Source organism: Anguilla rostrata, chromosome 19 (genome assembly GCF_018555375.3).
Source record: "Anguilla rostrata isolate EN2019 chromosome 19, ASM1855537v3, whole genome shotgun sequence".
In the NCBI taxonomy this organism is placed as follows: domain Eukaryota; kingdom Metazoa; phylum Chordata; class Actinopteri; order Anguilliformes; family Anguillidae; genus Anguilla; species Anguilla rostrata.
Window position 1 is genome coordinate 13,179,081 of NC_057951.1, and position 12,186 is coordinate 13,191,266.

General features: G+C 46.2%; 1 protein-coding gene across 4 annotated transcripts; it reads left to right on the forward strand.

Moving 5' to 3' along the window:
• The first annotated feature begins 340 nt into the window (after positions 1–340).
• LOC135245791 (6-phosphofructo-2-kinase/fructose-2,6-bisphosphatase 3-like) lies at positions 341–8,671 on the forward strand. Of its 4 annotated transcripts, XM_064319068.1 has the most exons (17): positions 341–751; positions 2,510–2,638; positions 3,011–3,104; positions 3,210–3,276; positions 3,389–3,463; positions 3,596–3,652; positions 3,919–4,043; positions 4,316–4,523; positions 4,817–4,963; positions 5,257–5,361; positions 5,637–5,766; positions 5,952–6,014; positions 6,114–6,178; positions 6,306–6,485; positions 6,654–6,676; positions 7,100–7,150; positions 8,177–8,671. In XM_064319068.1, exons 1-17 carry the CDS (start codon positions 670–672, stop codon positions 8,181–8,183), a joined length of 1,608 nt encoding a protein of 535 aa, XP_064175138.1. In that variant the 5' UTR covers positions 341–669; the 3' UTR covers positions 8,184–8,671. The 4 variants fall into 4 exon arrangements, with proteins under 4 accessions (XP_064175138.1, XP_064175137.1, XP_064175139.1 ...); XM_064319069.1 differs by lacking the exon at positions 7,100–7,150 and having other exon boundaries at positions 342–751; XM_064319067.1 differs by lacking the exons at positions 6,654–6,676; positions 7,100–7,150 and having other exon boundaries at positions 6,309–6,485.
• Positions 8,672–12,186: the final 3,515 nt, after the last annotated feature.

Here is a 12,186-nt window from a genome sequence, read left to right on the forward strand (position 1 = left end):
GGATCCACTGCAGACGGCTGATTCGGCACGTGCACCGGGGATGCCCATTCTGCCACAAGTACTAGCGAATTAATCCCATCTCAAATTTAGGTTCAAGTGGATTGTTAGGATACACAGACCTCTCAGACGCTCAAGTGTATAATTATTTCAGATATCTTTGATCGTTTCTTGCGTTAGTAATGTTTGATCTCGAAGCGAGCTATTCGTTTTTCAATGCATTCACTGTGAGCTGCAGCTGCCAGTATTTTCCCTCAGGGGGCGACACTATGCTATGAAATTCTGTTAGCGTACCGGCAAACGTATGTGTTCGGCGTCACGACTGTCACGTTGGTCTTGTGTTAAATACGGGATCTAGGACGCACTTCGAGGGATTATACCGGCGCAGACCGAGAGCAGCCAGTGTTACAAGGAGAAATAGCCTAAATGGGAGAGAGCCCTCCACCTTTCTCACGGAAGGTATTTCTGGAAGTAGATTCGGATAAAAACACTTTCCATCGGCAGATCGACCTCATCTATGAAAAGCAACTGACTGTGTGTCTTTGGCTTGTCGCCTGATCGCAATAAGACAACCATCCGTCCGGTTCGGCTACTACTTGAAGTTGAAGGCAACTTTGGTTCTGTGGACTTAATTAAACGGCTCTTTCATTTTATTTTATACCTCAACAAGGAATGCCAAGGGAGCTTAGACAGAGCAGGATCCAAAAAATCTGGATTCCGTCTAAGGATGACAAACCAGCGGTGGCACGGAGATGTAAGTTATGCGTAACGGCGCTTAACGAGCCTGTAGGCTGCTGTGTTTGCTCATTGCAGTTGGTTTGTGTTTAAATGTGGATTAGGCTCAAAACAGCTCAAAATAATCAAAGTTAATGGCATGTTACATTTGCTAAATTGCATTCGCCGTTTCTCTGTTTGCAGACAGAACCCGACTGCCTCTTGTCTGAACAGGCGCATTATAGCCTATCACGCAAACATTTATTGCAATATTTAGTTTTCACTGTTTGCAGTTTCATTATCTGTTTTTCAAACAGATTACTATTATCATTTAAACTTGCAAGCAATATTTCCAGGGTGATTCCTGGCATGAAAATGGTCTTTTGTGATTCCGATAACTGGACCAGAGTAAATTCAGCTATCCCACGCTGAGCTTGTAGCTCTCCAGAACCAGGGTGTCATGTCCAAGTCACGTGCGATTCGGCGACTGGTCCCCATCGCGTTTTAATATTCCTGTTTAATTCGGTTGTACTGAGGAAATTATTCCCAGAAGAAAAATATAGCTTAAGGCACGGACGTCTAGTTGCATCAATTCTGCAAAAACGTGCCGGTGGTATTCAGCTCAGGGTCAGTCACGAATTTCGGGCAAGTGGATTCCCATATAAGGTATGATGGAGTTGACGCTGCCATAGCAACCGTCGTCCCTTTTCAATTGCGCTGCCTGAAGGCAGAATGGAGTGATTGAAGCTCCGGCGAAGGAAGGAGTCGGGGGCGGGGGCGAGGGAGGCTCGTGACGCAGAAATATCTCGGTTCTTATTGGATTGCTGGAATGCGCTGGTATGGTGCGAGGCTTGCTGGCATGAAGTCAGCCGCTCAAGCTTCAATGGATGCTGATCCAGTTATGCCAAAGGCAGTGGTTTTTTATTTCACCGAAAGTGCGATGTCATACTATCCCGCATTTTTTTTTTAGTAACAACAAAAGGAGTGGATTGGATTGGTCCTGTATTGTCTTGTATGACATATCATGTTGAAGTTCAGGTTTATTATAGCCTATTATGTTCAAACAACTAATGTCCCAACAATGAAATCCTTATTCACAAGCCTTCTCTTCACATTGCTCGACACTGCACGCTCGACGTTAGACAAGCGGCACAGGAATTAAGCCGTAATAAGTGCCTTATCAACTTTTTTGTTCTCGTACGCATCAATTCTGTATGACTCCGTAGCACAGGCGACGTGACTCAGGCGTTTTTATTTGCTGGCTGGCTACCCGTTTAGAAGTTTTGTTTTTGTTCCACAGGAGAGAGTAGATTACTGCAGCCACCAGTGGTGGGTAACCCGGCTTCAAAGAGTAAAAAGACTGACCATGTATTTGCTCCATCACCATGCACTAAACCAGCTGATTCTAATTAGCATAACTCTTCAGCATGACAGGAGAACTAATTATTGTAATCAGCTGGTTTAGTGCATGTTGGTGGCGCAAATACATGGTCAGTCTTTTTACTCTTTGAAGCCAGGTTACCCACCTCTGGCAGCCACTGGAGTTGGGTGGTGATGTATATGTATGTGTGTGTGTGTGTGTGTGTGTGTATGTATGTGGGAGAGTTGGGTGGTGGTGTGTGTGTGTGTGTGTGGGGCACATCGATCAGTTGGGGCATTGGGGAAATGGTGCATTAAACGAAAAGGGAGATTAATCTTTCATGTCAGCATACTTGGGATGCTACATCTCTCTCAGGAACACTGTGATCTTTCATTCATTCGCCTCTCTCTCTCTCTCTCTCTCGCTCTCGGCGACCAGCCGGGGGTGTGCTCCACCTGGCCAACCCCCCCACTGTGATTGTGATGGTGGGCCTGCCCGCCCGAGGGAAGACCTACATGTCGAAGAAACTGACCCGCTACCTCAACTGGACCGGACTTCCTACCAAAGGTACGGGCCGCCCCGCGGAGGTTCTGCTAGCGCCCAGACTCCGCCGGCTGGAATCGCAGTAAAGTGAGACCGACTGCTTGGCAGTGCTAGTGCCGCAGCTGCCGCGCCTGCCAGAATGTTACACACAACCGCAAGACCCTTTCAACCTCAGAGCAATGTTCCGTGGTGTGCTTCTCGCTTTCTGTTCCTCCGACGGATTCCTGTCCCCAACCGCCGGCCCCCAGATTGTTTTAACCGGCCAAAAGGAGGCCAAACAGCCTTTTTGTTCTGTGGCCAGTCTCCTTTGTTCGGCAGACAGTTATGTTTACAAATGCGATAAAGCTGCCTCCACTCTTACAGTTTCTTTTTTGTTTATTGCTGTTGGAATTCCAGTCTTCAACGTAGGGGAGTACCGGCGAGAGGCAGTCAAGCACTACAGCTTCGACTTCTTCAAACCGGACAACCGGGACGCCGTGAGGATCCGACAGTGAGTGAGAGCAGCCTGGAGCCCGCACGTCCGCAGAAAAGTGTTAAAGTGTGAAAGGCTTCTGGAAACGCTAACGCTAATGTGCGACTCTTTTGTTTTCTACAGGGAATGTGCCTTGGCGGCGCTGAGAGACGTCAAGTCTTATTTGACAGAGGAGGGCGGGCAGATCGCCGTGAGTAGCACCCCTCCAAATGTGAAGTGGGTTCTGCCCGACCTGTTTTTTTCCCTCTCGATTCAAACTCTTAGAAGGTCCCATAACCTGCTGTGCAAATCTCACTCTCCAGGTCTTCGATGCCACCAACACCACAAGGGAGCGAAGAGACATGATCCTGAATTTCGGCAATGAGAATGGATTCACGGTACGAAAGTTGTTTCGGGCCCGATGCACTGCCTCAGTGCATTTACATGTGCGCAGATTAAAACGGTATTGTAAACCTTCATAGGGTATCCATGTATGACTGACACTTGGAATGCACCTTCTGGGTTGGCAGATCTTTTTCATTGAGTCTGTGTGCAACGATCCGGAAGTCATCGCCACGAACATAATGGTGAGTCGATCTTTGAGACGCTTCTCTCCGGTCTATGTGTCGTATCACATAACGTCAGCCTTGAAGATGGAGCTGTGCGATGCTCTTGATCACCTGTATTAAAAGAAACTGTTGTCATAATGTTATTTGTGATGTTGGCATAGCAACGAGATGACACAGTAGTAACGTCATGGCACATTTAAAAAAAAAAGAAGAACTTTAGTGAGGCTAACCCCTGCCACTCTGATCAGGGCCTCACCTTTTGTTCTACTTCCTGTTTGTGGCAGGAAGTGAAGGTGTCCTGCCCGGACTACCAGGACTGCAACAAAGCGGAAGCCATGGAGGACTTTCAGAAGCGGATCACATGTTACCAGGTTTCATACGAGCCTCTGGACCCCGATCAGTATGACAGGTAATAATAATAATATTAATACTACTACTACTACTACTACTAATAATAATAATAAAAATAATAACACTTATATAGCAGTTTTAATCTCACAAGCTCAAATATTTCACAGTGAACTCACATGGGTGAAGCATGTCAGAATGCCCACCACACATTAGCTTTCACTTAGGATGAGAGGGAGGAAATTACTGAGCCAGGTATTCACACCTGAGTAAGATGGGGACTGCAGTGTGATTTCAGCTCTGGACCTCTCCTCTCCTCTCCGGTGTCTCCAGGAACATGTCCTTCATCAAGGTGATCGACGTGGGCCGGAGGTTCCTGGTGAACCGGATCCAGGACCACATCCAGAGCAAGATCGTGTACTACCTGATGAACATCCACGTGCAGCCGCGCACCATCTACCTGTGTCGCCATGGCGAGAGCGAGCACAACCTGCGCGGGAAGCTGGGCGGCGACTCGGGCCTGTCCTCCCAGGGCAGAAAGGTACGGAAGCAGAGGACAGTACAATGTGAATGCTGAACTAATAATATGCAATGACACTGTATACTGAGAGAGAGACGACTATAATGAGAAACATGAGACTATACTGAGAGACAGGAGAGATGTACTGAGGCAAAGGAGATTTTTTCCCAAGTCAGTACTGCAAGAGACAAAAACCAGGCACAGAAGGCAAGTGGAGACTTTTCCAAGACAGATGAAAGTGTACTGAAGCACAGGGAAGTTTTCGGGAAAAGGCTGGTGGGTGCGTGATGTTCCCGTTGTTGGCCGTCCCGCAGTTCGCCTGGGCTCTCGCCGCGTTCATGGAGGAGCAGAACCTGAAGGACCTGAGGGTCTGGACCAGCCAGCTGTGCCGGAGCATCCAGACGGCCGAGGCCCTGCGGCTGCCCTACGAGCAGTGGAAGGCCCTCAACGAGATCGACGCCGTGAGCGCTCGCTTCTCTCTCATTCACCTGCTCAACTTACTGTGTGTGTGCGTGCGTGTGTCTGTGCACTCGTGTGTGAGTGTGCATGTGTGCATGTGTGTGTGAACTCAAGTGTGCTTGTGTGTATGTGTGTGTGTGCATGTGTGCACATGTGTATGTGTACGTGTGTGTGTGCATGTGTGCACATGTGTATGTGTGTGTGTACGTGTGTGTGTGTGTGTGTGTGTGCTTGTGTGTGCCTGTTCTAAACGCCTCCCTCTCTCTGAAGTAACCATCCGTCTCCACGGTTACAGGGCGTGTGTGAGGAGATGACGTACGACGAGGTCAAGGAGAGGTACCCGGACGAGTTCGCCCTGAGGGACCAGGACAAGTTCCACTACCGCTACCCCACCGGCGAGGTACTTTCTAAAATGATTGATTGATTGATTGATTGATTGACACACTGGTGAGCAGTAAGCTCAGGTCTGCTGTTCTTCCACTTCCTGAGCCACAGTCAGTGTGTTTCTCAAACCCGTCTCTCCCACTGGCCAGGTAACCCCTGCATGGCAGGAGGGGTTGCTCAGGACTCTTCCTGTGTCTCTCTGACCATCTGTCTGTCTGCTCCTCTGTCCCTCCCTCTGTCCCTCCGCCTCTCCCTCTCTCCCTCCGTCTGTCCATCTGTCCCTCCCCGCAGTCATACCAGGACCTGGTCCAGCGGGTCGAGCCGGTGATCATGGAGCTGGAGAGGCAGGAGAATGTTCTGGTCATCTGTCACCAGGCCGTCATGCGCTGCCTGCTGGCCTACTTCCTGGACAAGAGTGCAGGTGAGCCGGTTTCCCATCAGCCACTGCTCTCACTGTTTCCCAGCTTATGTGTTCCATAGGAATACCTCTGCATGAAGGTCTATAGAGCCTCACTTGTCATCAGCACCATTATGTAGCCTGACACAAAGAGAGTCCTCTGAATTCATGAGCAAGGGTGATCGGTGACCTCTGACCTCCTGTTACAGATGAGATGCCCTACCTGAAGTGCCCGCTTCACACTGTGCTGAAGCTCACTCCAGTTGCTTACGGTGAGAACTACAGACCCCCTGTCCCATTCATTCCCCTCCTGCTTTCCTATTTGCATCACACTGATCATGTCTTTTTTGTGCGTGTGTGTATGTGCACAGGGTGCAAAGTGGAGTCGGTCTCGTTGAACATCGACGCGGTGAACACACACAGGGACAGACCTGAGGTAAGCATCCTGTGTGTAAGCAGCTTGGTGTTATTTCTGTCTGAGGGTGGGGCTGTTGCATGCTGGGCTAGCCTGACCCCTCACCCCTGACGCCTGACCTCTGACCTCTGACCTCTTCCTCTCACAGCAGATGCTGAGAGGCCCTGGGGGGCTGATCAGGAGGAACAGCATCACGCCCCTGTCTACCCATGAGCCCATCAAGAAGCCCCGCATCGATGGCCTGGACGACCGTCCCATCCCAGGGGCTCCCCCCGCCCCCCCATCCCACTGCGGCACCTCACCCCTCCCTGTGGCCCTGTCCAGACAGGTGAGTCAGCGCATCTTCTCAATCAGCACTGAGCAGGTACCCCCAAAAACACTGCTGACCCCCCTCCCTCACTCCATTCCTCCTTACCGCCTCTTTTCCCTCTCTCCTTTTCTCTTTTGTGCCTTTTTCACCTCATTCATCCTTCTCTTTCTCTTCTTCACTCTGCAGATCTGGTTGCGCAAAGCTTGCCTGTGAGTATCTCTGTCCTTCCTGCCAAACCCTATGTTACACTGACACCTCAGACCCAGCCATTAGCTGCATTAGCACGGCCTGTGAATTCTTGCTGGTAGACAGATACTGACCCCCTCTACAGTGGAGGTTAGTTTCATTTTCGCTAAACCCCAGTGCAGCGGCCGGGCGTGAATTATAACTGCACTGCACATTTCCCCTTTTCCATTTGTCATCGCTCTGTTTCCATCACTTTCCATAAACCAGCTTTTCACAAGTGTTGCGTCATCATAACTGCCCCCTATGCATTTCTTGTTGTCACATACCAATACAGGGGGGAGTCAGGCATGGGCAGGTCAGAGGTGAATATTTATTAACACGACTTATGGTTTGCTTTTCCTTTCTTTCTTCCTCCTCCTCTTCCTCTGCCTCCATTTTACCTAAAGACACACAGTCTTCTACTACCTCAAAGTCATCTCTATGCTTTTATTCCAGAGGTAAAGGACTCACTGTGCTGTAGTAGTTGATCTTGGTGCTGTCTAGCGTAGCTGACCATGGTGCTGTCTGGAATAGCTGATTTGGTGCTGTGTAGAGCAGCTGATCTTGGTGCTGTTTAGAGTAGCTGCTCTTGGTGCTGTCTGACATAGTTGATCTTGGTGCAGTGTAGAGTTGCTAATCTTGGTGCCGTGTAGTGTATCTGATCTTGGTGCTGTTTGTCTGGGTGGGTTTAAAGTTTAAACCATGTCATGTGAGGTCAAGTCATGAGCCTCAGCAAAAAGCTGTAATTTTTTCTTTGGTGAAAATGTATTACAGTTGTTCCATATTTCAGTGAAACACCAGGTGGGTGCACGACAGTTTTGACAATTAAGCCAGCATAATTGTTCGGAAAACAATAGCGCGCGCAAGCCAGCCCTCCAAGAATGGAGCTTTGCCCCTCCCCCCCTGGTTAGATGCCCACACGCTCCCCATATTGCACACAGCTCGGGGGCCCCTGTGGTCTGTCCAATTCCCCAAATGGGAATGTTCGGCATTGGAATTCAGTGTGGGAAGTGGATGGGAGTGTTTGGAGTCAGAGTGAGGTGTGGGCAGTTCCTTAGTGAACGATGATTATTTTAAAACCCACATTGGGTCCTAAATTTCTTCCATGCCTCCACCGCAATTTCCTGAGGTTCACCTAAATTTAAAGATAATAATTACAACAGCTTAAACCTTATGGTTCAGGCTCCATTGTGAGCTATCAATTACTGGGATGACAAATATGACATCCCCCAAATTGATCAAATTAACAAATGTAAAAGAATGTTTTGCTCTATGTTAAGTGGTCCTAGGGGAGTTGAGCAGCAGCATGTTAAACACATGTAATTTCAATAAGGAGAAGGACAAGATCTAGAATCCTGCCTCTTGCTGTTGTTAAAGTCACCAGTAGAGTGTACAGGCTCCACTTACACAATGCACTTACGTTGGTTGATTTAGTGCAGTTGTATTACGCCTGACTGACTGATTCTGCTTTTTTGCCTTTCCAGAACCTGAAGAGGGGTCCCCCTGACCTCCCAGAGCTTCTGCCGGTCTGCAAACGAGTCAAAGCCAATGCGTCACCTGACCTTCAGCCCAGGAAGTGATGTCACAAAGGGGACGTTGATTATTATTTTAATTTTAATTTTTCAAAAATTTAATTAATTTATTTTTTTCCCCCTATTTGACTGGCTTGGATTTCTGTAAAATAAGGATGTTGGTGCGGACAGAGAGCAGTGCTGTGGTCGGTGCAGAATAACCTTTGTTTTTCACAATGGTGCAAACACATGTCCACTGTTATCTGTAAGTGCTTATAGTACAGACCTTCTTCTACTGTAAATACCAGGCGAAATTTGCTTCTGTTTTAAGTGACGTTGCCGGAAGGAGTGCTTGTCTCAAAAGAAGCAAATGAGTCATAAAAGAAACTTCAAATATTTTGTTCCCTTTTTTAAGAAACGATGTTGTATCTCTACTGAATAAAAAAAGCACTGCAGCCTAAAAGGAAATGAGCAAAGCTGAGCTCTCAGCCCAACATACTGTAAGGGCAGCATTTTGTTTTTGTTGCATTAAGAGGCTCTGTGCCGATGTTGACTCACCATCAATGCGTTTTCCGCAAGATTATCTGCAAGGTGCTATGACAAACTGTATGTACCCTCCTGGCGTGACATCACACCATGGAATGTTTCATTGTGTCCAAACCAGCGTGTTCCAGAAGACCAGGTTCCTGTAATGGAATCATAAGCAATTAAAACAGCAGCCCTGGTTCACCAAAGTTCAGAACTGCTCCTTGATTCGTGGGAACCTAAGAAACCTGAGGCTAAAACAGCTGTCCCCAAATGTAAAAAAGTAATATTTGAAATTGAAACATTGCAATGAAGTAATCAAAAGGGCGACTTTCCAGGCTTGAGGGGTGGGAATTTGTCTTTGGCTGACCTCATTATAAGAACGCCGGTGTTGTAAGAGTAGTTTTGCTATTAGTGCTTCGCTATCGGCCTTCCGTTGGAGTCATATGATGGTGTCAGAAAGTTCGGCAAAGATTTACAGTATTTGTCTTTGATGTTCGCATTTCAAAAAACATATTATATATATATTTACATATGTATATATGTATTTGGCAGAATATTTCAGCCAGAAATGGCCAACCAAGGTCTATTTATAGTACCATATGGCAAGTTTTTTTATTTTTATTTTTTTTTAAATTTTATTTTAGAAGTCTTATGCTTAAATGTTCTGTGTTAATATAACTGCAAATCCAAAGTTGGGGAAAAAAAAAAACAGGCAGGTTTATTTATACAGAGTAAAATGTCCAGCGTTAATTCAACTATCAGAGATAAAATTTGGTCTTGCATTCCAGTTGAAGTAACACCAGACATTGTTTTGTTTTTTGCATGTGCGCTCTTGTTTCTGTGATATTGCTGAAGAGCTGGCAGCACTGGGACTTGAACATGTGTGTTTTCTGATTTGTGTCCTCCCAGAAGGGCAGAGGTGTCGATGTCTCCTGATTGTCACGTACAGTAGTACGGTCCTGTTTCATTATGTGTTTAGGAGCAATGACAATTACCCACAGTGCCTTGTGCTTCCTTTGAACATTTATTGTCGCTTCAGCAAAAGAAAAATCCATAATTACTGAGACCGCTCTTGAAGCCCATATCTCTCTCACTAACAATCAGCTCTGGCACCCTCCCTTATTGATTTTAATATTTATGTTTCATTTTTATCGTGTATAACGCTGTTTTGTATATATATATATTTTTTGTTTTGTTTTTTTCTTTTTTCTTGATGAACTGATGTCATCTTATTAGTACTGTGGAAAGCTGACTGAACCAAGAGAGGTGTTGACGTTTGCATTCACTTTAGTGTTGTGTAATTAATGGTTCCTGGTATTTGCAACAGTCCTTGCTGAAGTGGCTGTTTTTTTTTTAACTCAACAGGAAACATATACATAAAGTATGTGTATATAAGGATGCAAATGTGCAGAAAATATGTTGAGAATATATTCTAGAAAGATATTACACGATAGTAGAGGGGATATAACGACGTATTGGTATTCATTTTTGATTGAAGAAAGCAATTGGCAGGGATATAGGCTACATGAGTTTAAAGATCATGTCTGTCTTCACTAATGGTGGTAAACAGGAGGAAGGAATGTACGAGGAATGTTTTTTTTTATTTGTGATGATACTTGAATTATTTTTTCTCATGTGGAAAGTGTTGGTTGAAATATTTATTTTGCGTGGTAATGTCGAAAAACATGCATCGCTGGCATGCTTCACCTTGTGTGGAACGTGTACACATTTGTTTGTGGATGTGAAGTGGATGAAAGAGTGAATGCAAGAGAGATCTGGGTTATGGATTTTAAAAGTTTGTATGTTTTGCATTTGCGGGGCCAATAAAGTATCTTAAAAAAAAAAGAGGCATGTACTGTCTCGTATGTTAATTTTAGTAAGAATTCTTTATTTTTTTGTTGTTGATGAAACTGTCCTGTCTTGGCCCAGGTTGAAGTGTATGGTTAACTGTGCTTTCCTGTCTGTGACAAATTAACACATGGTTATCATAACTATGGAGTGCCTCTAATAGGCCTATTTCACAAAATGGCGACCAAAACCGGATGTAGGGATACTTTGTTTCCAGGTTACCGTTGCTACGGACGCAAGTCCATTTCTGACCGTGAAAAATTGAGCCTAAACAGCGACGTGTTCACAGTCCCTAATAGCTCTGCCAAAGTTCACTGTCCGATGTTATCCGCATTGTCGAAGCATTGCCAGTGAACGTTAAGCGGTCTAAACTAGACAAGGGCTAGAAATTATTTTTTGAGTTTATATTCGGTTATGAAGGTAAGTATAACGTTAGCTCTGGTATTACAGTCTCTGCAACCAAGCCTCTCCAGTATATTCATATATGACCCTGTGCATGCTGGGATATCATTTCTCCATAAGTCCATAATCATTGTTGTGTTTTGTCAAAAAATCTCGGGGAAAAAAAGAAACACCCAGGTTTCTGCTTGGACAGGATGTCTTTTTGCTGAAAGTAGGGTCTCGGAAAGTGTCGTGCATGCCAACACAGATGTTGAAATTCACATCTTCCACGCTTTTTACATATAGGCCCTCCCAAGCCAAGTTAACCAGGCCTGACACTAGATTCCATCTGAATTCAAACTAAACGCTTGGTAGTTAACCTCCCATGAGCCCCTTCTACAGTACGCCCCTCTTATGGCATTTTCTGATTTTTATGTTGATGATGTTTTTTTTTGGTCAGCGTCTCCAGAGGAACGGTTCTGACCCTTTGCAACCCGTTCGGCTTTCCTTTGCATTGCTGAGCCTGACGCCTGTTTGCCTAAGCTGTGTCCTAGTGATCATGTGAACCATGCTGTAGTTAACTAGTGGATCTGATGCCCCAGTTCTTACTGGGTGCGCGATGACGTGCTCTCTCCTGGCGTCTGTTCTGTCTAGACCAGGCGAGTCTGTGTCCCACATCCAGTGCCTGCTGGAGCTTAGCCTTGAGCATGTTGACCTTTCACCTGTACTGGCCAGTCTCTGATTGGCTGCTGGACCTGCTCGCTGCACTGCTGAGCAGGAAGGGTGGATGGTGGATTGTGTGCGACAGGAAAATCATGTAAATTGCGGCAGCAGCTCCTGGCGACCAATTCTGAACCCAAACTCAGTGCTCACATGCTGTTGACAAATTGTTGTAAGACGTGTTGCTTACTTACAGACATGGTCCTTGATGACAGAAAATGAATATGCATGAGAGGTCAGCTTTTGCGCGGGAATCCCGTGGAGATGGTGCGGAAGGGTTTTGGGACCTCGCTGCCCGCAGTGGTTTAGAGGAACTGGTGTTGTGGTGAGGGGGTGTATGGCTGTTCAGTCTCTGGGGGAAAAGAGAAGGAAGTAAAAACTGTTGCTTCATTGTAGTTCACCGGGAGGGCAAGCAGGAAGCTGAGTGCATTTACAACTCTCAAATGAGCGAAGGTTTAAAGAAATTACAGTGAAGAAAAAATGAGAACAACTGCGCAACCAAGGGT